Source organism: Pelophylax lessonae (assembly GCF_965119305.1).
Source record: "Pelophylax lessonae genome assembly, chromosome: 2".
Lineage (NCBI taxonomy): Eukaryota > Metazoa > Chordata > Amphibia > Anura > Ranidae > Pelophylax > Pelophylax lessonae.
Window position 1 is genome coordinate 493,357,925 of NC_138769.1, and position 27,690 is coordinate 493,385,614.

At 45.0% G+C, this 27,690-nt stretch overlaps 1 protein-coding gene across 1 annotated transcript in view; it reads left to right on the top strand.

Moving 5' to 3' along the window:
• ABCC4 (ATP binding cassette subfamily C member 4 (PEL blood group)) overlaps positions 1-27,690 on the top strand; it is a gene marked incomplete at its 5' end in the record, with an annotated part of 504,496 nt that overhangs the window by 103,182 nt on the left and 373,624 nt on the right. Inside the window, one exon of the mRNA XM_082245314.1 lies at positions 17,505-17,625. Coding sequence (XP_082101440.1) covers positions 17,505-17,625 — 121 coding nt within the window. The remainder of the gene's footprint in view (positions 1-17,504; positions 17,626-27,690) is intronic.

A 27,690-nucleotide genomic window follows, 5' to 3' on the forward strand; every position in this document is an offset into this window, starting at 1 on the left:
TTCTGTGCACCTTGGTGACCCTGAGAATCAGGCTGACTCTTAAGAAGCATGTGTATGTTTTCCCATTCATGTCTTCCAGGCTAAAAGCTCGGAAATTGTTTCCAAGAGAAAGTGTCCTTCATGCAAAGCAAAGTTGTCGGAAAGCTGGAAAAAGACACTTTGCCAGGGATGTATTGATGCACTAGTAAAGGAAGAAGCATCTGCAGTTTGTGGCGATCTAGTCGCATCTGTGAGGAAGGAATTGGATGCTACCATCCAATCTTTTCGGTCATCCCTACAGGATCCTGCCCTGAGTCAACCATCAGCCTCACTGTCCTCTCAGGGTTCACAATTGGTTCCTTCGGTGGGGACAGAAGGGGTTCCTTCCACCCAAGGAGATAATTCCCCCTCACATTCCAAAGAGGATTCAGAGGAAGAAGAGGAGGGAGGGGCACAAAGTAGGCCCACTAAATGCAAACTATCCTTAGAGCAAGTGGATGGTCTCCTGAGGGCAGTTTACATCACCCTGGGTCTAGAGGAGGAAAAGAAGGAACTGTCCCTACATGACAAAATGTATGCAGGCTTGGAAAAGCCTAAGGGCCGTATCTTCCCAGTGCATCAGACCATCTCAGATGCAATAAAACATGAGTGGGCTGATCCGGAAAAGAAAACCTTCTTCCCTAAAGCCTTTAAAAGTCGATTTCCTTTTGATGAGGACCCAGGAGCTCCCTGGAATAAGATGCCAAAGATTGATGCAGCCTTCTCCCAGGTTTCTAGGTCAACAGACCTAGCATTTGAAGACATGGGAGTCCTGAGGGATCCCATGGATAAGAAGATGGACCAGCAACTTAAGAGATCCTGGCAATCCATCATGGGGAGTCTGAAGCCTGCCATGGCAGTAACCTGTGTGTCTAGAAATCTGGAATACTGGCTTAGCCAGCTAAAAGCACACATCACAGCAGACTCACCTAAACAGGAAATTTTTGGATTCCTTTTCCACGCTCTCCACGGCCATAGCCTTCATTGCTGACGCTTCAGCAGAGTCAGTGAAGATGACAGCAAGATCTGCAGCTTTATCCAACTCAGCCAGAAGGGCTCTTTGGTTAAAGACATGGCCTAGAGATACAGCTTCTAAAAATAAGCTGTGTGGACTTCCTTTTCAAGGGGATCTAATATTCGGGCCTGGGCTAGACTCTGTTCTAGATAGAACAGCAGACAAAAAGAAGTCTTTTCATGTGAAGAAGAAACAGGCAGCAAAGAAGCTTTTTCGACCTCAAAAAGCTCAGCAAAATAGCAGACCCCAGGAGAAGAGAAGAAACTGGTCGACACAAAAACCCAAAGGGAAAGGAGGTGTTCTCTTCCATCCTCCTGTGTCAACCAACAAAACACAATGACAAGACATTGCCGGTGGGAGGAAGATTGAGGGAATTCCTCCCCTATTGGGCAGCCATAACAGAAAATCAATACATTCTGGATATGCTGTCCCAAGGCTACAACATAGTTTTCAGAGACGCCACCCGAAAGGTTCTTTGTCACAAACCTCCCAAGAGATGCAGAAAAAGCCCTGGCTATGATGGACCTGTTAAAGGACCTGAGGCGACAGGGAGTTGTCTGTCCAGTTCCAGTGGAGGAACAACATCAGGGATTCTATTCCCACATATTTTTGATAAAGAAACCATCGGGGGATTTTCGTCTTATACTGAATCTGAAACCTTTAAACAGGTCAGTTCTGTACAAAAAGTTTCGAATGGACTCAATTCTTACAGTCAGAACCCTGTTAACAAAAGGATGCTTCATGGCATCAATCGACTTAAGGGATGCTTACCTGCATATCCCTATTGCCCCTCGCTCACAGAGATTCCTAAGGTTGGCAGTAAATCTGGGAAAGGAAATGCTCCATGTCCAATTCAAAGCACTCCCTTTCGGGCTATCATCCTCCCCTCGTATTTTTACGAAGGTAATGGCAGAGTGTCTAGCTCCCCTCCGCCTTCAGGGAATCTCTGTGGTGCCTTATCTGGACGACCTGCTTTTCTTTGCCCCGTCAAAGGAAAAACTTCAAGAGGACCTACACAAGGCAAGAGGTCATCTAGAAGCTCTGGGATGGATAGTGAACATCAAGAAATCGAATCTCACACCGGCTCAGCGGGTTCAGTTCCTAGGGTTTCAGTTATGCTCTGTGGAACAAAGAATCTTCCTACCAGAAGACAAACAGGTCAAAATACAGAATTTGGTAGCAAGGCTACAAACAAATCAGTGGTGGTCGATCAGAGAGATCATGTCAGTCCTTGGAAACCTGACTGCATCAATTCCAGCTGTCCAATGGGCAAGGCTGCATTTTCGGCCACTCCAATATTTCCTCCTCAGAATCTGGGATCACAATCCAGAGACTTTGGACTTAAAGGTAAAAATCCCCACCAAGGTCAAGAGGTCCCTTTGGTGGTGGAGAAATCAGATAACCTTGTCCCAGGGTTTGGCCTGGTCCTTCCCAGCAGACCAGAGGTTAACAACGGATGCCAGCAGTTGGGGGTGGGGAGCCCACTGGAACCAAAACCTGGCACAGGGGGTTTGGTCTCAGACCGAGACAAGGAAATCCTCAAATTGGAAGGAGTTAAAGGCAGTCGGCCTAGCCCTAGCTGCCTTCTCTCAAAATCTTCAGGGGACTCATGTTCAAGTCCTTTCAGACAATGCCACTATGGTGGCATATCTAAACAAGCAAGGGGGCACAAGAAGCAAAACCCTACAGCTGTTGGCAACGGAAATTCTGCAATGGGCGGAAAGGCAGTTACTTTCCTTGTCAGCAATCCACCTAAAAGGTACACTAAACAGTGTGGCGGATTATTTAAGCAGGCAGAAGTTCCGAGAAGCAGAATGGAGCTTGAACCAAGAAGTCTTTATGTTGATAACCAAGACTTGGGGAAAGCCAGAGGTGGATCTGTTTGCAACGAAAGAAAACGCAAAACTTCCACTTTACTTCTCACTCCACAGAAACGACAACTCTCTGGGAGTAGATTCCCTGGCACATCCCTGGAGGTTCAGGTTGGGGTATGCCTTCCCCCCCTTCCAGCTCATTCCGTTGGTATTGAGAAAAATCGAAATGGAAAGAGCCTCAGTGATCCTGATCACTCCTTATTGGCCCAAAAGGGTTTGGTTTTCGACTGTCCTTCAACTATCAGTCAAACCTGCTTTTCAGCTCCCTCTTCGTCAAGACCTACTGCTTCAAGGTCCAGTCTATCATCCAGAAGTGGAAAAGCTAAAGCTCACCGCCTGGTATCTGAGGAGCAACTGCTGAAAAGGAAAGGATTTTCAGACGCATTAATTGCTACTCTACTTTCCAGTAGGAAAAAAGTCACAAGGAATATATATGCAAAAGTTTGGAAGACATATAATACCTGGTGTGAATCGAAAGATCAAAAATTGGACAGTATTACTTCAATTTTGGAGTTCCTACAGGAGGGCGCAGGAAAAGGTTTGGCAGTAAGTACCCTCAAGGTACAAGTTACAGCCCTGGGGGTATTCTTGGAAAGGCCCATTTCTTCAGAATCTTTAATCATCAGATTCTTCAGGGCCCTTACCCGCTCCAGACCAGTGCCTATCAGAAGCTTCCCCAAATGGGACTTGTGGGTGGTCCTTCAGGCCTTCACAAAGGAACCTTTTGAACCACTAGAAACGGTTACACTAAAAAACCTTACCCTCAAGACGGTCTTCTTGGTGGCAATAACATCAGCAAGAAGAATCAGTGAATTACATGCTTTATCAGCTATCGAACCTTTCTTGTCCATATATCCAGATAGGATAATTCTCAAGACGGATCCAGGGTTTCTCCAAAAAGTAGCTTCAACGAGAAACCGCTCACAAGAAATTGTGTTACCTACCTTCTGTCCTAATCCATCAGGAGATAAGGAAAAAAGCTTTCACTACCTAGATGTAAGAAGGGTCCTTATACATTACTTGGAGGTTACTAAAGAGTTTAGATCATCAAACTCTCTTTTTGTTCTTTTCTCTGGCAACAAAAAAGGTCGCCAGGCATCAAAAGGATCAATAGCCAGATGGCTCAGATCCGCTATTTCAGAGGCTTACTCCCAAATGAAATTGTCTCCCCTACAGGGGATCAGAGCTCACTCTACTAGAGCGTTAGCCACTACATGGGCAGAGAAAGCTGGTGCCACTCCAGATCAGATCTGCAAAGCGGCTACGTGGTCAAGCTACTTTACATTTGCAAGACACTATAGGTTGGACCTTTTGGCAGCTGAAGATCAGGCTTTTGGCAGAAAGGTCCTGCAAGCTGTGGTCCCTCCCTAAATTGAGTAAGTCTCGATAATCCTCTCTAAGGTGCTGTCCTGAAAGACGTTTTAGGGAAAATTCAAGTTAGACTTACCGGTAACTTGTTTTCCAATAGTCTTTCAGGACAGCAGGAGGATCCCGCCCTATTGTATAAAATGTATTGCTGTGATTAACCATATCTGTTTATGTGTTCCAGCATGGGCCGGAGGTACTCTTCTACAAACTGATGAATGGTGGGAGAAGCCTCCTTTTAAAATCTGGTGGATGGGGTGTTTCCTGATGAGGAGAGGGAGGAGCCATCTCTCTAAGGTGCTGTCCTGAAAGACTATTGGAAAACAAGTTACCGGTAAGTCTAACTTGAATTTTTATGGATATCTTTAAGAAATGGCTTTCTTCTTGCCACTCTTCCATAAAGGCCAGATTTGTGCAGTATATGACTGATTGTTGTCCTATGGACAGAGTCTCCCACCTCAGCTGTAGATCTCTGCAGTTCATCCAGAGTGATCATGGGCCTCTTGGCTGCATCTCTGATCAGTCTTCTCCTTTGTATGAGCTGAAAGTTTAGAGGGACGGCCAGGTCTTCGTAGATTTGCAGTGGTCTGATACTCCCATTTCAATATTATCGCTTGCACAGTGCTCCTTGGGATGTTTAAAGCTTGGGAAATATCCAAATCCAGCTTTAAACTTCTCCACAACAGTATCTCGGACCTGCCTGGTGTGTTCCTTGTTCTTCATGATGCTTTCTGCGGACGTGCTTTTTCTTTAAACGGACATCTGAGACTATCACAGTGCAGGTGCAATTATACGGAGACTTGATTACACACAGGTGGGTTCTATTTTTCATCATTAGTCATTTAGGTCAACATTGGATCATTCAGAGATCCTCACTGGACATCTGGAGAGAGTTTGCTGCACTGAAAGTAAAGGGGCTGAATAATTTTGCATGCCTAAATTTTCAGTTTTTTATTTGTTAACAAAGTTTGAAATATCCAATAAATTTCGTTCCACTTCATGATTGTGTCCCACTTGTTGTTGATTATTCACAAAAAATTACAGTTTTATATCTTTTGTTTGAAGCTTGAAATGTGGCAAAAGGTCGCAAAGTTCAAGGGGGCCGAATACTTTTGCAAGGCACTGTGTATATATATATATATATATATATATATATATATATATATATATATATATATATATATATATATATATATATATATATATATATATATATATATATATATATATATATATATATATATATATATATATATATACACACACACATTGAAAATTTACTTTATTTTATTAAATATAGAGATTTGTAGATTAGCAGTTTAGCAACTAGGAGGATCTTTCAGTGGCTCTATTGAGATAAGATAGGAGAAAGACAGACAGGGAGTGTATTGTTTTCAATTGGCAAGCTGGATCATTAGTATTAATTGTAGGAACAGAGAATGTTCAATTAGCTTAGTCGTTGAGATGATACGTTTGCTTCAGTCTTCCATTCAAATGCAAGCAAAATCCTGTTTTTCTTAATTTCCTTGCAGATGATTGGGTATTCAAAGTAAAAACCTCCTCAAAGCTTTAGGATTTAAAGTGATTGTAAATGATCACCTTGTTAAACAACCTATTTCGTTTTTAAAATAGAAATTAAATGCAAAACATTCGTGTTTAGATATTAAAAATTCCTTTTTTTCCCTTTTTCATAAGTGATCACATACTCTGTGTTCCCTCTGTTCTCAGCTGCATAAGAGTCGGGGGGAGTAGAAACAGCAGCACACTGATCTTCCCAGTGAAAGGCTGTGCAGTGGGGGCATGTCAGGGCAAGTCTGATCATTGGAGGAGAGTAGGCTGAGTTTTCATTACAGCTAGAGAACTGACCAGTGTGCTCTCCTGCTTAGCATGGTCAGTTTTTACTAGGAAAGAGTTGCAGGACTGGCAGGAACACCGGGGATTGAAGGAGTTCAGTCATTCCTTTTGGTGCAAGACTTGACCCACAAAGAACACCCGATTTTTTTTTTCTAAGACCCTCTTCACAATTATTAGTGGGCGCCCTCACTCCCCCACTAATAATGGGGGGATATCTGTATAGTTGGCCTCCCTCTGGGTCCCAGACCTGTGAGTTAAATTGATGGCTTCACGGGGGTATGTAATAAAGTTCAAAACTCTTACTCCTCAGTATTTTCATTTCTCATATCAACCAAAAACTGCCCAAGGAAGTCAGATTTACAAAGTGCCCTAAACCATTTCTTGTCACAGGGAGTAGTTGTGCCATTACCCCTAGAAGACAAGTTTAAAGGATTCTCTTCAAACCTATTAACTGTACCACAGCCTATTGGGGGTATTTGTCCTATTCTGGACTTTAAAATCTCTCAACAAATACCTTCAAATTCCAAACTTTAGCATGGAATCCACAAGATTTGTAATTGCCTCCCTCAGACAAGGGGAAAAGCTGGCATCTGTAGACATCCAAGATGCCTATCTGCATATTCCCATTTATTTACCTCATCACCTTCTTCCGCGAATTGCAATGCCGATCAGTCACTTCTAATATATTGCACTGCCCTTTGACCTATCCTCTGCTCTCAGAGTATTTGCAATCTGATATCCCAGAAATGGAGGAGGGGGGTTCTGGATGTAAACAGATTTCTCTGTGCCTTGCATTTCACACTTTGGCCTTCCTACAATCCGGTCTTGACCATCACTTGGCCTTAAATATTCTAAAAGGATACGTTTCTGTCTTGTCCATACTTTTTCAAAGACGTCTGTCTTCACTCTCCCTCGGAAAAAAAAAATCTTTATTCAAGGTATTTTTTGCATCAAGGCCTCCTTTCAGCACCCTTTTTGCTTCTTTGGAATCTCCACTTGGTTCTCTCTATCTTGCAGGAACCACCCTTTGAATCCATCAGGTATATTCCCTTAGATGTCCTGTAAAGTGGCTGTGGCGGGAGTCACTTTGGTTGGGGGGGGGGCCCGTGAAACCCAGAAATCCCTCTCTCAGCTCCCTAGGCCCCTCTTATGTGTAAGTCACCCTGTGTCTATTAGGGGCACGTGGTGACCAAGAAAATGATGAACAACTACTTGCTCGACACTGAGAATGTGGTTTTGATTGCTTCAAATGGAACAGTGATATTTGTCCAAAATATCCCTCAAATCTAAGATACAGTAAGTCCACTGTATCAGAATGATAGAACATTGAATGAGCTTTGCCTCATAGACTGTTGTAGACCATTGCCATGAAGTCTGCGACTTCTGAATGGTCGGGGCATTGCTTGGATGTGGATTCCATAATGTAATCGGGCACCTGACCTGGTGGGGTATTCTGATAAGGAGGAGGATGTCCTCCTGTGTGGTATATATCGTGTTTGAATTTGTTCAATAAATGTTCCAGATCTATACAAGCTATGTTCCGGCTAGTTTTGTATTGGGCGCTGTAATATCTGATTATGTTCAAGACTGAAGGAAGCGGTATTCTGACGGAAGCACACAAACACAGTGTGGGTCGCAGTTCCGTTACAGTGGCCTTTTTGGTTACTGGCAGCTGTCTCTTGTAAGGAGTCATTCCTCATTCTTCACAGTGACAAGTTGGTTTGATGTCCATGACCAGCCTTTCATTCAAACTTGTTATCAGCCTTCCATATCAATTAGGACATAATCCTACTATCCTTATTCCTGTCATGTACCTGGGTGTCCTTGAACCGGGAGGTTCCCAGTTTCGCTGCCTTGCCTGTTGTGCCACAGGGAAGCTCTGGAGTCTTTGCAGTGATTTTCCAGCCTGATGCTTTGCCTTGGACTCACTAGCCCCACCTGCTGAAAGCTGCAAACAATGTACAATTTACCAGCCCATAAATAGCAGCACTTCCTGTTACTCAGTGCCCGTTTGTTTGGATTATTTCCCTCGGTGTGCTGTGTGCTCTGAAACTCTGATTATCGTGTATGAACTTTTGCCTGAATTCTTGACTCCTCTCCAGCCTGCCGATTCCATACTTCACTGCAAGCTTGTGTATGACCTCTGCCTGCCTGACCATTCTTTGGATTTAGTTTGTATACCTCTTTGCCTGATCTGTTGCCGGCCCAATCTCTCTGACTACGTTTTCGCCTGAATCGTCAGCACTCAAGCTCCACTTATGACTTTACCTCACAGGTACCTGACAATTCCCTGCTCCAAAGCTTCCAAATAAATTTTCTCTTTATTGCCTGGATGTAGTTAGAGCCATTATAGTCTACCTCAAATGAAATGCTTTGATCAGACAGTTGAAGTCCCTATTTGCCCTGTCCTCAGGACCTCACATGGAATACCCTGCTTCAAGGCCCATCATTGATGGATAAAAAATCTGCTTACATCTTCAAGGATGAATCTCCTCCTGCGCTGTTATGTGCCCATTCCACCAGATCAGTGGAGTTTCCTTGGCTTTGTTTTTCTAATTCTTTATTTATTCAAGGCATTCAGATACACATATTTGTATGATCAATTACAACCATCAACACCGATAAAAATTTTCCTAGGCTTTGTAAGGCCACCACCTGGTCCTGGTCCTCTGCTTTTTCAAGTTCTACCAGGTGGATGTCCAAACTTCTGCGGATGCAACTTTTAATCACAGGGTTCTTGCAGCAGCATTCTGAAGTTGAGTCTGTTGACCCTTGTTGTTTTTGAGCCTGTTGGCACAGTTCTGTTTACCTAGTTATTGCCCCCTCTTTGCATTTATTGCTTGGGGAGGTCCCAGGGTCTGTGAATACTTTGCTTGTGTCCTGTACTGTACGATTAAGATAAGAGGAATTTTGACTTGCCTGTAAATTTCAATAATTAGGAGTACAGTACAGTACACATGCAACTCTCCCTTCTTTTTCTTGGTTATTCTGCATTATTTTTCTACAAAAATGAGGACTCCGAATGGAGTAGGGTTATTGGGGGAGCGCACAGGGGGAGTGTCCGTGAAAGCTTTGGCCGTGGCCGATCACCTGAAGGTACAAGCCTGTAACCCAAGGGCTTTAAATACTTTTGCCTGTGTCATGTAATGTATTCCAAGATATGTAGTTTACAGGTAAGTCAAAATTCCACATTTTCTTCTTATCTTATGTAGCCACTATGGCTAAGGGAGAAGCTTAGATCAAACTTCGATAATCTGTTACAGGTAGTATTTTGTACATGGAAGAAACGTGATTGTCCAAGTAAATATTTGAAAAACATAAATAGGCTCATTAAAATGGCTTTTTTAAATATTCGTGTGATATAGATATAGTTATATTTTTTAAATGAAAACATTATCAATACCATTTTTTCTCTTTTATTTAATAAGTGATCACAACCTCTGTTTTCAACTGTATAAGGGGCTTGGAGAGGTGGGGTCTTTATAATCTTTATCACCCAAGAGCAGTGCACTGATCTTCCCAGTGACTGGCTGTGCAGGGGTGTGTGTTAGCACAAGTCTGACTATTGGAGGACAGGCAGGATCACATCACAGCCAGAAACTTGCCATGCTGGGATGGATGTGCTTCTGTACCTAGCATGGTCAGTTTGAAGTATGAAAACCAGGGGAGTGGCACTATCAACAAGAACTTCACACAAAGGAAGCAATGCGAAGAGAACAGGATACTTTTTAACGTGGTACATGGTACAACATACACATATCAGGAATATGAAATGTTGGGGTAACAAACACTTTAACTTCAGCCATGTTCCAGAGATCTTCACTGTGTGACCCTACATAGTACTGCACAGCCTTCCGTAAAATTTTTGGCCAAGGATGTCCTGGATGTCCCTTTTTACAATGTAAGGCATGGTGTTGGGTAGGGTTGCACAGTGCATATCTCTTGAGCAGACATATTTATTTACCAATGCTTGGAACCCTTAGTGAGTAGGGAGTGCTATAAAGAGAATTATGATTTATTTGTTAATGGCATTAAAAGATTGGCTGCTTGAAGCTGGGTTCACACCTAATGCCGATATGGCTCACAGCAGGGGTCTGGTGCATCCTTGTTCTCTGTTTCAGGGATGAATCGGGCCCATATTTTTGCCAGAATTCAGGCCAAAGACGCACAGGACCCCTGTGCAATGCGATCCGCAGCTGCCTCAGAGATGTGTGAATCGGCTCCATTGAGAACCGGTCAAAATCTCCTGTAATGCGAAATTGATGCGGGGAAACCTTTTATCCAATTCACATAAGTGTAAAACCCAGCCGGAAGCAGTTTCTAAAAAAAAAGACAAAAATTGGTGTAAATTGTTTTGGTGTTAGATTCTTTACATTCTAATAGCTTTAATTCAACTTAGTACACATTGACATTCTGCATTGGAATTGTTTGTCAACTCGGCTTTCTTCACAGATAATTTTCTTTTTTGTTATTCTTAGATAAATTGAAACCACCAAGGTTACATTTATCTTACAAGTCCATTAAGCGGGTTGCATATTTTGCAGTCTTATTTGTTAAAGTGTATTCAAGCCCAAAATCAATTTTTTAGAATTTAGATTTTAGGTCTTGCAAAGTTTGATAGAAGATTTGCATTCCTCAAAAGAAATGCTTTGCTTTTTTCTTTACCTGACGATTACCTGCTTTGTGTCTGTAAAGACATGGGTGAGTAAACAAAATTTTGTTTTAGTGCAGTTGCTGTTTTTTTGTTCGAGGGAAGGGTCTCCGCTGGATTCTAAAACCTTGTACACACGGTGAGAATATCGGTCGAATTTTGTTTTGTTTTTTTTGCATGCTAGTCTCATCGAAAGTGAAGAGGTTAATAAAGTTATGAAAAATCTCGTAGGACAGAATACAACTTTGAAAATGATGTAATTTATTATATTGTATTATAATGTATTCTGTTGTTTCTGAGCATGCGTGGTTTTGTTTTTTTTGGTATTGGTATTTTGGACTTGGTATTTTTTTCGGACTATTTCTGTACTCCTTAAACAAAAATCGTAAGTTCTATATACCAATTCGAAAAAATGAGCTTGGGAATAATAATAAATCACAGTGATTAAAAACAAGTGCAAACAACAAAAAATGATAATAAAAAGCAAAGGCTCTGCTGCAAGATATATTATCACAGAGTCAATAAGTAAAGATAAGAGCCGTGCTATAAACAATATTGCGCTATAATAAACAAAGGGGCGTATACCAATCAAAGCATTAAACTAATATGATATAAATATGTTGTGATACCACTATAAGTAGTCAAATATGAACACCCAAGTGTAACAGAATCCAAGTGCAGATACACTAATATACTGATATAGTAATGCATATCTCAGATATAAAGTTCATAAAGGTTTGAGTAACTCCTCTTCATGAGTATTCAAACGAAAGTGTAGCACGTCCCAGTAGGGCTTGCTGTATGACGACTTGTTGGGCCTCCTCTGATTACCAGCAAACAGTCACTTAGGGCAGCCTTTTTTAACCAGGGTGCCTTCTGGGTTATTCAGGGGTGCCTTGACAAAATGCCTAAAATTTACCCCAAATTGACCAAAAACTGTCAAGTGGGTGGATCAGGTCTGCCCTTTTGTTAAATAAAGCCACACGTTTTTATTGTGCAGCACTAGAACCTTTGGCACTATGTGGGCCAGATGCCAGCATCTAAGAACCAATGACATCATAGGTTGATAAGGTGGACATCAGATGCCTGAGGACACCCTAGTTTGTCCCTCCTGTGCTCCCCTTTTTGGCAATCTAGTCAAGTTAGCTAAGCAAGGTAGAGAAACTGAGAATGAAGAGAAACATTAAATGCTAGTCAGTACCAGCGTGCAAAGATGCATTTGCTTTTTAAAAATAAATCACCTCTATATACCTGGGTATCCTATGTGCGTGTTGCGAATGTAAGAATATTAGTTTAGTTTTAAAAATTTTAGAATGGGGTACCTCAAGACTGTGCATAATTTTAAAGGGTGCCTTGACTGAAAAATGGTTGAGAAACCCTGACTTAGGGTTTCTCAACCATTACTCCCAATGGCTTGTTGCCCAGTAAACAGTCCAGAGGGCGTTTTTTTTTTTTTTTTTTAGTGTGGAACTTGGAAGGGAATAGTGGGATACTCCAACTGGAACTATGTATATTGAATAAGGACAACTCTCCCTTGGCCTCACCAGATTGCTTGTGGAAGCATTTACACTGTTTAAACTATACTGCCACATGTATGGAAAGGGTTAAGTCTCCTTGCTCCTTCTCCAGCAATATACTTGGTGATCTACATTCTCTTAAGGACACACTCTAGCATCCCCTTTACTAACACCTGTCCACTGACACTTCTAGCTGCAGGAGTAGCTCCCCTCAGGTCAGGTCCCTTGACACAGATCTGTACTCACTGTACTGCAGAATCAGATCCTTCAGTGTCTCCCTCTCTGTCAGCTCCACAGGACCTCCGGGTTCAGTTCCTCTCTAACTCTTTAGGCCCTCAGGTCAACTACCTCATTGGCACCTCTACAGAGGAGGAGACAGCCGCCCCCTCCCTCCGGGACTCCGCTATCCAGATAAAGACCCAGAGCACATATGCTCCTGGCATTTATACAGTATCCCAGCATGCACCGAGGCACTTTCCTCTGCCAGATCACCAGGGCTGTATTAAACACCTCTGCACTCATTCGTCAGGTTTCCTCCTACTGTCCAATATACCTCCCTATTGGACAGTGTGAAACACTTTGCAGACAGTAGGTAGTAGGCGCAGAGAACAGTTTAAATGTACCTGCAATCCCTCTGGTAAGCAGTCAGGATTCAAAAACTGTACTCTCTCTAGCAACTACCTAGGAGGGTGCTACAAAAGTAACCGAGCACCATATCACCAATACGTCTCCAAACGTGACACCACCACCTAGATATAGATGCATGCTTACCAAAAGTAGTGGACCCTCTAACTAAAGAGAGGTCAAATGAGCATATGGCCTAACACCCTGGCCGGGGGAAATCACAGGACTCTCCCACCAGGTCCGCTCTGGATTAAGGGTATGGACTGTTTTTCCTATCACGATGGTACCCAATTGAGACTGCACCAAACAAGAAAGAAGCTCCACATAGGAAAAAAATGTTGTGTTTGTCCTTTAGGATAATTTCACATGAACTGTCGGTACAAGAAAAAATTTTGTGTTTTTGTCCTTTCGGATAATTTCACATGAACTGTCGTGATTGGCTCTCGAAAGCTGTATACTAACGATTAGATTACCGTATAAGCGCTTTGAAATCTGTTTTTTTTTTTTCATCCGATTTTCTGATCAAGTGTACTAGCCATTACAGATGACTCCAATTAGGATCTAGTGTAGAAGGTACTGTAAGTATGATACTGGAATTGCTAACTTTTTGGGCAGTCCTGCAAAATGTATCAGAATGTGCCCTCGGCACTGCAACCCCTGGAGAGAGTACCTGGGGTTGCTAAAGAATAAAGGGCTGACAGCATGTTACAGAGCTTGTATAGTTCCTGTTTTACTTACTGAGAAGTCTGGATTAATTATCTGACTTTTTTATGCAGTTAGATGGCTATCACAGAAGCACATTTCCTTCATTAGGAAACTCAGGAAGAGATTATTTGTATATACTTCAGTGTTAAAGGATTTGTGTATCATAAAGCAGAAATAATGGAAATAAGTAATGACATTTACAGCCTTGAGTGTTGAAATTCATGTGCGCTGCTTGTAAAATGCAGGTCTCTTAAGGGACTCCTTTCCTGAGAATAGCAGGGAAGCTACAATTGCCACTTCTCATTTTGTGAATGCTAGCTTCCTGGCTGTCATGGATATCCTCTTTATTTTTGTCATTTACTGTACCTAGAACAATAATGCTACTACAGATACTCTGACATTGCTCTGTCTTTACAAATGCCCGTCTCAGGTCAGTGAATCAAAAATTATTGAATTCAGTAGGCCAGTATACTAGCTAGAGAACTAGTATCATCAGACATTTTTGAACACCGTAGGTCAGGGTACTAGCCAGAGAACTAGCATCATCCTCAAACATTACTGAACTGAATTGGTCAGGGTACTAGCTAAAGAACTAGCATCAACGTCAAACATTATTGAACTCTGTTGGTCGGTGTACTAGCCAGAGAACTATCCTCATCATCAACATTATTGATCTCAGTAGGCCCAGGTACTATCCAGAGAGCTAGCTAGCATCATTATCAAAAATTATTGAACTCAGTAGGCCCGGGTACTATTCAGAGAGCTATCATCATCATCAAACATTATTGAACTGCATAGGCCCAGGTACTATCCAGAGCGCTAGCTAGTATTATCAAACATTATTGAGTTTGGTAGGCCCAGGGCCTTCTTTAATATTGATTGGACCCTGGGCAAAACATTTTCTTGGGCCCCCCATGCAATTTCGCTCTCCACCTTCTCTGAGACATAAAATGAACAGCAGCTAGACTCAAAATTAGTTTACTTAATCAGATCAGGCAGCAATTGCGATTGGTTGCCAGAGGTTACAGTGTATCATTACTGCTCACTGACTGACTGCTAGAGGTTACAGCACACTCTATGGCTCACTGTTTATTTGCTCGAGGTTACAGCACATGACTACTGCTTGTTGATTCATTTCTAGAGATTACTGTACAATAATACTGCTCACTGATTGGTTGCTAGAGGTTACTGAACATCCTTACGAATCACTAATTGGTTACTAGAGGTTACTGCACATTATTACTGCTTACTGATTGGTTGCTAGAGGTTACTGCACATCCTTACCGATCAATAATTGGTTGCAAGAGGTTAGTGCACATCATTACTGCCCATTGATTGGTTGCTTGCCTGCACATCATGGACTGGGCAGGTGAGGGGACCCATAAATAGAAAACTCCTAGTGATACTAGGACTCCTGGGATCAGTGGCATTGCTGGGAAAGAGGGGTGATCAGTGGCAATGCTGAGGGGTAGATGGGATCAGTGGCAGTGGTGGGGGGATGGGATTAGTCAGGAGGCAGTACACTGTGGAAAATTCTGAATCATGTAGAGCAAAGCAGGAAATCTTTGGCAAGTATATAGTGGGGGATTCTACCCTGACCACCAATGTGAGGGGAGATTCTACACTGACCACCAATGTGAGGGGAGATTCTACACTGACCACCAATATGAGAGGCAATTTGCACTGACCACAATGCAATGGGAGATTTTATGCCCCCCACCAATATAAAGAGGGATTTTTACACTGACACCAATGTAATAGGAGCCTTTTTACCAACCACCAGTGTAAGGGGGGATTTACAATGAGCTCCATGTAAGGGGGAGTTTACACTGACAACCATTGTTGAGGAGATTTGTACTGACCACCAATGTAAGGTGACACTTTTACACCGATCCACCAATGTTAGGGGGGATTTACGCTGACCACCAATGTAAGGGCAATTCTGCACTTACCACCACTGTAAAGGGAAATGTACACTGATCACCAATGTGATGAAGAAGTTACACTGACAACCAAAGTAAGGGGGACATTTACACTGGCCACTAGTGTGAATGAAAGGATTTTTCACCAAGCCCCAATGTAATGAGAAGATTTACACTAACCACCAATGTAACCGAGACATTTAGCCTGCATTCACATTTATTGTGTCAGGAAAACATGCAAAATTGCTTTCCTGACACCACAGAAATCTGCTGCCCTTTGCCTGGTACACAGCAGTGGCATTAATTGTTAATAACACCCTCACGCATCTGCTGAGATGTGCGTATTCACATCCACCAAAATTCAGGGTGCTGTGCCACCATGGTGTTTTGAAAAAAGGTTCCCCCTCCAATTTGCTTACCTTTGCAGAACAGGCTGATGGTAGGCTTAATGACCTCAGTTGTAGGCAGGACTTTCAAGCATGCCCTTTTACCTCCCCAGTGGGCAGCATTCAACAGAAGTGAAGGTGGATATGACCTCAGGGTGTCATGATATACATATGAATGCTACCTCTATTTACATATCAATTCAACTGGTCCATGGCTATTTACATATTAATGCCACACAATTTACATATCATTGCAGGTTATTTACAGGTAAACACAGGGTCTGCAGGCGAGTCATCTGTACATGGCAATAGGGCAGAGCTGGGCAGTTATGGGACTAAGACTTTAAGGGCAATTTAAACAGAGATAGTTGGCAAGTATGAGGCAGCTGTTTTGGGCCCCACAACAATGATGGGGCCCAGGGCAGCTGCCCCTTTTGCCCTGCCTTAAAGACGGCCCTGGGTAGGCCCGGGTACTATCCAGAGAGCTATCATCATCATCAAACATTATTGAACTCAATAGGCCCAGGTACTATGCAGAGAGCTAGCTAGCATCATCATCAAACATTATTGAGTTCGGTAGGCCCGGGTATTATCCAGAGAGCTATCATCATCATCATCAAACATTTATTGAACTCAGTAGGCCCAGGTACTATACAGAGAGCTAGCTAGCATCATCATCAAACATTGAGTTCGGTAGGCCTGGGTACTATCCAGAGAGCTATCATCATCATCATCAAACATTATTGAGTTCGGTAGGCCTGGGTACTATCCAGAGAGCTATCATCCTCATCATCATCATCAAACATTATTGAACTCAATAGGATAGGGCAGGGCTTCACAATTATTATAATTATTTTTTTTAATCTAGGAGCCAGCTAAAAAAGTTAGAAGCCAGTTTTTCAAATCAGCTGCCCGGCGCCCAGAAAAAAAAAAGAAAGCAAGAAAGAGAAATGAGAGAGAAATAAAAAGAGAGGAAAAAAGAGGAGATGGAGGTGGGGGGGGGGGGGGTAGGTAGGAGAAGTGAGAAGGGGAGAGCAAGAGGGGGATAAAAGGGGGGGGGGTGGAGAGAGAGAAGGAAACATGCAATGCTTGCATGTTTAGCACAAAAAACATTGTTTTGAGGAACAACAAAGCCAAGCCTTTTTATATGCATCAGGTGGTGGTCAAACTCAGAGGCAAAGGATACAAACCATAGTGCTAACTGCCATATAGAACTAATAAAATGCGAAAAACACACTCACACATATGAGGGAAAGGTACAAGCACTTCTCTCAAGCTTTCCAGCAAGCGAGAGATCCCTTGTGGGACTGTTTTTTTTTTTCTTTTTGCTTCCCTTCTGTCTTTACACTGTATAGATAAATGCATTTTTTGGACAGTACCCCACTTTAAAATTTTGACTTTGTTAATTGTAAAAAATGCACAGATTTAAATGTGCACACCCTGTCTCCCATGGGACTGGAAATTGACCAGGAGTGTCACAAATGCCTACATAGCATGAAGTACTTGATGTGAAAATTATCTGAAAATGTTTCTAAGTATTGTACATTTCATACTATGTCATTCTTTTTTATAGGTTCTGGGATGAAGAATTACAAAAAGCACAGAAGGAAGGCCGAGCCCCACGTTTAACCAAAGCAATTATACGTTGCCATTGGAAAGCCTACTCTGTCCTAGGATTTTTTACTTTAATTGAGGTATGGGTTTTATCAGTGCCAAAGTAGCTTTTGTTTTGCGGAGTGCTCATTCTACCTCAGACTTTTTAGAAACCCTATATTTATATTTTACCCAAATTTACTGTCACCACCATAGCTGTTGGTAGCTGAAAGCAGGTTGTAACAACAGACATCAGCTTGTTTTAAAAATTGTTAGCCAACTTGCCTGCAGTGTAAAGCCACCTAATATCTTCAATGTGCTGGCAAGCGGAAATTCACCCTTCTGACCCCCCCCCCCCCCCACCTGTGTCTTCTGTGAGCTCTGGACCACTGGATCAGCGTTTAAATTTAAGAGCAACAGGACATCAGTGAACCTCAGAAATGTTCAGCTCTTTCTATGTATCCAGAATGCAGTATTAGTATCCTGGCCGCAGCGGCCAGCTGAAGCTACAGCCCAAGAATTCTGTGCCCTGGGTCTGCATGAGCTGGAGGCTCTAATAGACCCCTGATGAATCCATAAAAAGTACCTGTCACTGCCTCTTCACTGAAACATTGGGGGTTTGTCAGCTTTTGTGTCATAGTAATAAAGGTAAAGTTAACAAAAAAAAAAACATATTAAAAATAATAAAATATATTCAAATGAGTTTAGCTTTGGCTTTAAACTAATGAGCTGTAAGGTTTTTAATATTCTGTCTTTTTCCAGTTTTGGGTATCGTATCTTTAACAATTTTGCAAGTGTATGGAATTTTAAAACTAGTTTTAGTGGATTTAAAATTGACAATCTCTTCTTTAATATTTTATGGAAAATTTACATAATATATTGTGTTTTTAATACAAAAAGTGTATTTTTTACTTATATATATATTATAAACATTTGCACAAATACTGTGTGACATAGAAATTTGAGGCTTCCATCTTTTTATTCTCTAGGTCCTGTGCTTTGAGAAAAAATATAGTTTTGAGGGTCTTTAGTCAATGTTGAAGTCAAGATGTGTTCCAGATGTGTTTTCTGAATGCGCATTTTTGATGCATTCCGGTGCGTCTGTGTTTCCGGATGCATTCCAGGGGTTTTTTTTTTTTTTCTCTCTTCCGGGATCTGGTAATTTTTTTTGTATGCGTTTTACTGCGTCCCAGTATAGTTCTGTGCAGCACGTTTGTACTTCTTTTTTTTTCTGGAACTGAAAAGCACTGGAATGCACTGGTGTGAACTAAGCCATTGGAACCCATATAATCTACTGTCCATGCATTTTTTATTGCAGGAAAAAAAGCACTGAGCTGCATGTTGTGGGAACTTGTCAGCAAACAAATAAGGAAAATGCAACTTCTGACTTGTCTTTGAAGGTGTATACTCTGGTGCGGTTATTCTTACCCTTCCCTCACTACATTACGAATCACTGACCCAGTACCTACTATATATTTACATGTTCCAGGTCAATGAATTACACCTTTTAAAACAAGCAATCAGTGGCAGCTCCCATATTTCTTTTCTGACAGGTTTTTGAGGAGAAACTGGCAATGCTGTTGAGGAGTTTTCCATGTAAAACAATGGCCTATTCAGATTAGAAACACATCAATGGAAGTGAAATAACAAAGACACTGTTCTTGGTGTGTTGTAATGAACATTTCCAGAATAGTTCCAGAGTCTGTCTTTCTTAGTGTACCAGATTTACATTTTTAAATGGGTATAGCCTATAATGACTTTGGGATACATTTTAAAGGGGACTAAGTTGTATTGTAAGGCTTTCTTGAAAGTAAGTTTCTCTTACGTCCTCCGACAGTCGCCGCCGCCTCTAAGTCATCACTGTTGGGTATTGGCTTCCGCTCCGCAGGAGTAGCTAGGCATAAAGACTTAGTCAAAAGAACAAAGGCATTTGCATATACACACCCATCGGGGCTGTCCCATCTGGTCAATACCCCCCTGCAGTGATCACTCCCAACTCAGTTTCATTCTGCCTAGCGTCAGGAGTAGTTAGGCTTCCCTGTGCTGGGGCTACAGTCTCAGCCTATCTAATCTTTTATTTGATTTTCTTTTGAAAATGTCAGTTTTTTCTTACTTTACTAGCTGTTTTTTTTTTTTTTTTTGTCAGCTTTTAGTTTTTAGTCGACTCTTCGGAAGAAGATGGATCATGCGGTGCTGGGATTCGGACTGACCGCCCTGGTTCTCCAGGGCAGAGGGTCAGATGGACCCCCAGCCCGACATCGAGCGTTCAGCCGTGGTTCGTCCTGGCACTATGAACGACCCATCCCTGTTCGCAGCAGGGATGCAGCCGTGAGGTGGCTACCTCACAGGACACATCTGCGATGCTGCAGTGTCATGTCCCTGGCTAACGGCACTCCCTGTCAGATGAGGACAGCGGCTTTCCGTTCATAGAGGCACCCCACGCCATCTGGTACAGGTAAGTACTTCTGTGTGGGGCCTCTGTCTGGGGTGGCAGTCCTGTGCTGCTGTGTGTCCCCCATGTCTGTGCCTGTGTGACTCCCTGATGCGGTCCCTGCGAGGATCGCTTGTGCATGCGCTGCGGTGCTGTATGTTTTTGGGGGTCCCCTTCCCTGTGTCACTTCGGTGCTTGTTGGGGGTGCAGACTGTGTGCGTGGCGGCCGCAGCGGGGTAAATCCGCGCTGTCCGCCATTTTAGGTATGGGCAGGCATGTTTGGCTTCTCTATGGGCAATACTACATGCTGTTTTGGCGCCATCTGCCGCCATTTTGCGGTAGCCGAACGATCGTTCCGACTGCATGTCCGGCGGCCATTTTGGCGGAGCCTTCCATGCAATCCTATGGGGCAGCCATTTTCCCTGAGCCTATAAGTTCAGCCTACTCTAGCAGCACTTCCTTTTCCTCTGAAGCAGGACATCGGTGGCAACACTCTGCGGGGCTCTGCAGGTTATCGCTCTCAATATCTTTCTGTATTGTCGCTTCTGGCTCAGTTTTTTCTTCTCCTGTTTGGGGGGTCTTTGTCACTGTAGCCGTAGCGGTGGCTGCGCACTCCACAGCGATCTTAAAGGGGCAGTACAAACTTTCTTGCACTGTTGTTTTGTAACCTTGAGCAATGGATTCTCAGGACAGCAAATTCCCTCCAGCTCTGGTGGGGGTCCCCAGTTCTCCTGTGGCCCCTCTGAGACCTGATTTGGCCGCTGTAGTGGCGACTTTGGTGTCAAATATGGAAATGCTGATGGCTGAACGTGCTGCTAAAAAGAGGCCCAGATTGTCCCTCTCTTCTGATTCAGATGGTGATATGGCTGCTGCGGCGGGCGTGCCCTTTTCAGGGCCTCGCTCATCCTTAGACCCGCTGGGGTCTGAGGGGAGGCTGAGGTGGAGGGGGTTGATACCTCCTCCCCGGGGTCGCCTGAAGAGCGGGCGACCATGGATGAGTTAATTGTTTCTGTTAAGGAAACACTGCATTTGGAGGATGAGCCCAGTCCTCCGGGCGTTGTGTCCTCGTTTGGGACGCACAGGACCCGCAAGTCGGCGCAGGTTTTCCCTGCCCGGCTGAGTTTCATTACACTGTTAATGAAATGTGGCGCACGTTAAAACGTCCATTTCTGGTACCTACCCGGTTCAAATTGCTCTATCCCTTTGCGCCGGCTACGGAATCACGATGGTATGTGTCTCCACAGGTGGATCACACTGTGGCCGTGCTAAACAAGGCTACCTTGGTTCCTTCTGAGGATACCCCGGTTTTCCGGGATCCCACGGACCGGCGGTTGGAGTCTCTAGCACGCCATTCCTACACGGTGGCGGGCTCGTTGCTCAAACATGTTTTCGCGTCCGTTTTGGTGGCTCAGGCGGTGGCTGATTGGACTAAGGTGCTTAGGAGCAACCTCGTGTCTGATGCTGTTCCGCCTGCCCGGCTGGAAATGCTGGATCGAATTCACCAAGGAATCATGTATTTGTGTGATGCGGCCTTGAATGAGGCCCCTTTCGTAGCACGCCTGTCGCGGTTCTTAATCGACGACTGATCTGGCTGAAGAGCTGGTCAGCTGAGCAGTCCTCGCGGAAAACAGTTGCTGATTTTCCCTATGCTGGCTCTCGCCTTTTTGGCGAGGCGTTGGATACCCTGGTGAAAGGCGTCACGGGGGGCAAGAGCACTTTGCTGCCCCAGAACCCGAAGAACAAGTCCTTTCGAGGCAAGTGGGGTTCTGCGCCTAGATCAACTCAGGGGTCCTTTCGTGCCTTTCGGAACCAATCCAAGGGCAAGCCCTTCAAGGCCCATGGCAACCAGAAGAATCCCTGGGCGGGTAAGCAGAAGTCAGGCAATGCCGGCTCGGCGGGTCAGTCCGCCTCTGCCTGAAGGGGCACCCTCTCCCATTTCAGGGGTGGGGGGACGTTTGCGCGGTTTCCTCCAACCTTGGCTGCTCCGGATTTCGGACAGGTGGGTTCTTGAAATCATTCGATCGGGGTACAAGATCGAATTCCTTTCCCGGCCGGCGGACAGATTCTTTCCCTCAATTCTTCAGTTGCCTCCGGGGCGTCTGCAGGACCTGCACCAAGCGGTACAGGACCTTCTTGCTCAGGGGGTGATTGTCCCGGTGCCTCATCGGGACAGGTTTCGGGGGTTTTATTCAAATCTGTTCACTGTGCCCAGAAAGGAGGGCAAAGTGTGTCCTATTCTGGACCTGAAAGCGCTGAACCGCTTCGTGCGCGTTCGGAAGTTCTGTAAGGAGTCTCTCCGTTCGGTGGTGGCCTCCCTGAGTCCAGGGGAGTTCCTGGCCTCGATAGATCTAAAAGATGCGTACCTGCACATCCCCATTTTCGAGGGTCATCAGCGGCACCTTCGGTTTGCTATCGCAGAGGACCACTACCAGTTTGTGGCGTTACCTTTCGGTCTCGCTTCGGCACCAAGGGTTTTTACCAAGGTGTTGGCGCTGGTTCTGGGCCTGCTAAGGGCACAGGGCATTGTGGTCTTGGGTTACCTGGACGATCTACTTCTGAGATCACGTGCCAGCCAGGACCTTGTGCGCGATCTGTCCACCACGGTACAGACGCTCCAGGAGTTCGGATGGACCATCAACGTTCAGAAATCAGCGTTGTCTCAATCGGTTCGTCTTCCCTATCTGGAATGATTCTGGACTCTGCTCAGGCAAAGGTGTTCTTGCCAGAGGACAAGCTCCGGACCTTGCAGGACGAGCTCAGGTCCCTCAGGGACAACCCGTTCTCGTCACTCAGGACCTGTATACGGGGCCTGGGGTTGATGGTGTCGGCTTTCGAGGCGATTCCCTTTGCTCAGTTTCACACGTGGGCTCTCCAGGCGGAGATCCTGGCCAAGTGGGACAGACTGCCTCAGTCCCTGGATCTGAGGGTCTCCTTGAGTCGTCAGACCAGATTGGCTCTTCTGTGGTGGCTCCAGTCCCCGTCGGTGGCGGAAGGCAAGTCCTTCCGTCCGTTGGTGTGGACGTTGATTACCATTGATGCCAGCCTGTTGGGCTGGGGTGGAGTCCTGGGCAACTTGTCTGCCCAGGGCACTTGGTCGGAGGAGGAGTCCTCCCTCCCGATAAATGTGCTGGAATTGCTTGCGATAAAACTGTCTCTTCCAGTGGTCGGACTGTCTGCGGGGCCGCCCTATCCGGGTACAGACAAACAATTCTACCGCGTGGCTTACATCAACCACCAAGGGGGCACCAGGAGTGCTCGGGCGGCCCGGGAGGTGACCGACATTCTGTCTTGGGCCGAGACTCATGTCCCGTCGAGCAGTTCACATTCCGGGTGTGGAGAATTGGCAGGCCGACTATCTGAGCCGCCAGACCCTGGATCAGGTGGAATGGTCTCTACACCTGGGGGTCTTCCAAATGCTGTGTGCGAGGTGGGGATCCCCGGACGTGGATCTGTTCACATCTCGGCTAAACCGAAAGGTGGAAAGGTTTGTGGCAAGAACGCGCGATCCGCTGGCGGACGCCTCGGATGCGTTAGTGGCCCCATGGCATCAGTATCGTCTGATGTATGCCTTTCCTCCGATTCAGTTGCTATCCAGGTTCCTCCGCAGGTTAGCCTCGGAACCGCACCTGGTGATTCTGGTGGCTCCGGACTGGCCACGCCGGTCCTGGTACGCCGACGTGGTTCACCTGGCAGTGGCGCCTCCGTGGCAACTGCCTCTGCGGGAAGATCTCCTGTCTCAGGGTCCGATCTTCCATCCTGCTTTACAGTCGCTGGCTTTAACGGCCTGGCTGTTGAGATCCAGGTCCTGAGGGACAGGGGGTCTCTCCTCTGAGGTCATTCCTACCCTTGTCAAGGCTAGGAAAACCTCCTCTGGTAAAATCTATTACCGTACCTGGAAGGCTTATTTCGCCTGGTGTGAGTCCAGGGGGTTCTCCCCTCGCTCGTACTCGGTGTCGAGAGTGTTGGCCTTCCTCCAGTCTGGTGTGCACTAGAGCCTGGCGCTGGCCACGATCAAGGGCCAGGTGTCCGCACTGGCTATTCTTTTCCAGCGCCCTGTGGCGTCTCATTCTCTGGTTCGCACCTTCATTCAAGGTGTGCGACATTTGGCTCCTCCCAGGAAGGAGCCCTTACCTCCATGGGACTTGAACTTGGTTCTGTCCGTGTTACAGCGTGCTCCCTTTGAAAACGTTTGGGATATATCGTTGCCTCTGCTGTCTAAGAAGGTTGCCTTTTTGGCGGCGATCACTTCGGCTCGCAGGGTGTCGGAACTGGCAGCGTTATCTTGCCGTTCTCCGTACTTGGTGATTCACCGGGATAAGGTGGTCTTGCGTCCGCATCCCTCCTTTCTTCCTAAGGTGGTCTCTGAGTTCCACATTAATGAGGACATTGTCCTGCCTTCGCTTTGTACGAAGCCTAAGCATCCTAAGGAGGTTGCTCTGCATTCCTTGGATGTTGTCAGGGCGATCAGGGTTTACCTGTCGTCTACGGAATCCTTTGGGAAAACGGATTCCCTCTTTGTCCTTTCTGAGGGACCTCGGAAGGGCATGGCTGCATCTGCAGCGACTATTGCCAAATGGATCAGACAGACCATTGAAGAGGCTTACGCCTATTGGGCAGACTAGATGGGCCAAATGATTCTTATCTGCCGACACATTCTATGTTTATGTGTTTCTAAGGAACGGGTTCCACTCTACCAGATCTGTGAGTGCGTCCTGGGCCTATTGGCATTGGGCCTCGGTGGCCCAGGTGTGCCAGGCTGCGACTTGGTCGTCGGTGCACACTTTTTCCAAGTTCTACAAAGTAGATGTTCTGCCATCAGCTGATGCTTCCTTTAGCCACAAGGTTCTCAGTGCGGCAGTGCGATGAAGGACCCTTGTTTTTTTATGGGTCCCTGGCTGTTGGTATTTGCTTTCCTGGGCTGTTGCTCCTGTTGAGCATTGTTTTTCTGTTGCCCAGAAGGTTCTCTTACGGTGCATGTAAGATTCCTTTCTCTGCTGTGGGTACTGCGTTGCCTTTTCTACGGTTGTGTCTCCCACCCCTCATGTCTATACTGCTTTGTTACATCCCAACAGTGATGACTTAGAGGCGGCAGCGACTGTCGGAGGACGTAAGAGAAAACAAAATTTTTGTAAAATTTTACCTGTAAAATTCCTTTCTCTGAGTCCTCCGACAGTCGCCGCCCCCGCCCCTCTTTTGGGGTTGTGTTCTTATTACCTACTGCTATGCTACCAAACTGAGTTGGGAGTGGTCACTGCAGGGGGGTATTGACCAGATGGCACAGCCCCCCATGGGTGTGTATATGCAAATGCCTTTGTTCTTTTGACTAAGTCTTTATGCCTAGCTACTCCTGCGGAGCGGAAGTCAATACCCAACAGTGATGACTTAGAGGCGGCGGCGGCGACTGTTGGAGGACTCAGAGAAAGGAATTTTACAGGTAAGATTTTACAAAAATTCAGTTTTTTCCTGACTTTTAGAATGTTCATATACTGTAAATGTAGCCCTTCTGTAGACCTATATTCTGCATCATAATTGAGGAAGTTTTAGTGGAATAATTAGAATGCCTTACCATACCTACCCCATTTCTTACTAGCACTTTCCAAACCTTCCTGTTAGTGTTGGTAAAGTGGTTTTGGCCCTTGTTTACATTGACTGTAGCTTTAAAATCACGTGACTTCATCTGAAATTGCACGATTTCAAAGCTGCATCTCAATGCGACTTTGGTTGTGACTTTGATGACATCTGTGTAGCTTCATACATAGATGTCTATTCAGGTCGCAGCCGAAATCGCCAAAAGTAGTGCATTCAAATCAGTGCGGCACTGCAAAGTCAATCCAATGTGAATGAGGGCTTAAAGGCTTGAGGTTTTTTCTTTTTTTACCTTCATGCATTCTATGCATGAAGGTAAAAAATCTTCTGTGTGCGGCGACCCCCCCAGCCCCCCTAATATTCACCTGAGCTCCCTCCCGATCCACTGATGTGCACGAGAGTTGAGCTTCTCCCGAGTCTGTCATTCCTCATTGGCTGAGACAGCAGCGGTTAACATTGGCTCCTTCCACTGTCATCACAGCCAGTAAGCCAATGAGGAGAAAGTGGGGGCGGGACTGAGCCACAGCTCTGTCTGTCTTATGAACGCATAGAGCAGTGCTTGGGAGCGAACACGCACCAGTGCCCCCAGAGCAAGCGGCTTGCTATTGAGGGCACTGAAGAGGAGGAGCCAGGAGCACTGCAGGGGACCTGAAAAGAGGAGGATCGGGGTTGCTCTTTGCAAAAGCACTGCACAGAGCAGGTAAGTATAACAGGTTTGTTATTAAAAAAAAAAAAAAAAAAAAGTGAACCTATAATGTCACCTTAAACTCAACTCAACTCAACATATGCCCCAAGATGCAGCCAATCATGGGCACAACTTTCCATTTCAATACTTTAGTTTTTATTAGTGTAGTATGCCTTGCTCTTTTTTGTTGGTAAAGCTGGCCATACACTTGTAGATTTTTTGTTCGTTCCACCTGTGGTCCAGGTTATGGACACAGAGACTGGAGGTTACATTAGACAGGCCTTAGTAAATACTTTGCTATTTTCCTTCCACTGACTGTGAGGTAGCCTGTGTGATGTCCCACAGACATCATTGATGGGGCACAATTCCCCCCCCCCCACAGACATCATTGATGGGGCACAATTCCCCCCCCCCCACAGACATCATTGATGGGGCACAATTCCCCCCCCCCCCACAGACATCATTGATGGGGCACAATTCCCCCCCACAGACATCATTGATGGGGCACAATTCCCCCCCACAGACATCATTGATGGGGCACAATTCCCCCCCACAGACATCATTGATGGGGCACAATTCCCCCCCACAGACATCATTGATGGGGCACAATTCCCCCCCACAGACACCATTGATGGGGGCACAGTTGCCCCCCACTGTCACCATTGATGGGGGCACAGTTGCCCCCCACTGTCACCATTGATGGGGGCACAGTTGCCCCCCACTGTCACCATTGATGGGGGCACAGTTGCCCCCCCACTGACACCATTGATAGGAATCTATTCCTTTCATAGTTACCAACAATGGTGTACAAATCTTTTCAATATCATAATTGAATGGGCAAATCTTTCCCTAATGACCCCATTAATAGGGCATTTTTCTTTCCATTGAAACCATTGTTGGAGCACAATCCCTCCTTCAGAACCCAAAAATGGGGCACCATTTCACCCACGGAAATCAGCAATAGGGGAATTTTCCTAGCACTGACACATACAGTGGTTCACTATTCCTCACACTAGCACCATTCAATGAACACAGCCCATCCCACCGACACTATAAATTGGATGTTATTCCTCCTCCCACTGACCACAGATGCTGGGTCATTTTCACTCACACTCACCATCATCCCTAGGTCACTTTTTACTCCAACAGACAACTAACTCCAGGTCATTTTTTTTTTTTACTACCATTGACTTTCAACCCTGGGACATTCACTCTTTTTGACCACTTGATGTCAAAGCATTCTCTACTCCCACTGGCTACAGTCTGCCCATTCAAAAGTCTGAAGGACAGTGAGCTGACATTCCTTTAACCCATAGCAATTGTTTCAATGTCTAAGGCTTATAGGAAACCTATACTGAGAAAATATAAAGACTGTAACAGCAAAACTCTGCTTTTGAAAATGTTAGTTGCCTGGCTGTTTTGTTGATCCAAAGACTTTCTGAGGTACCTGAATAGGAATTCAGA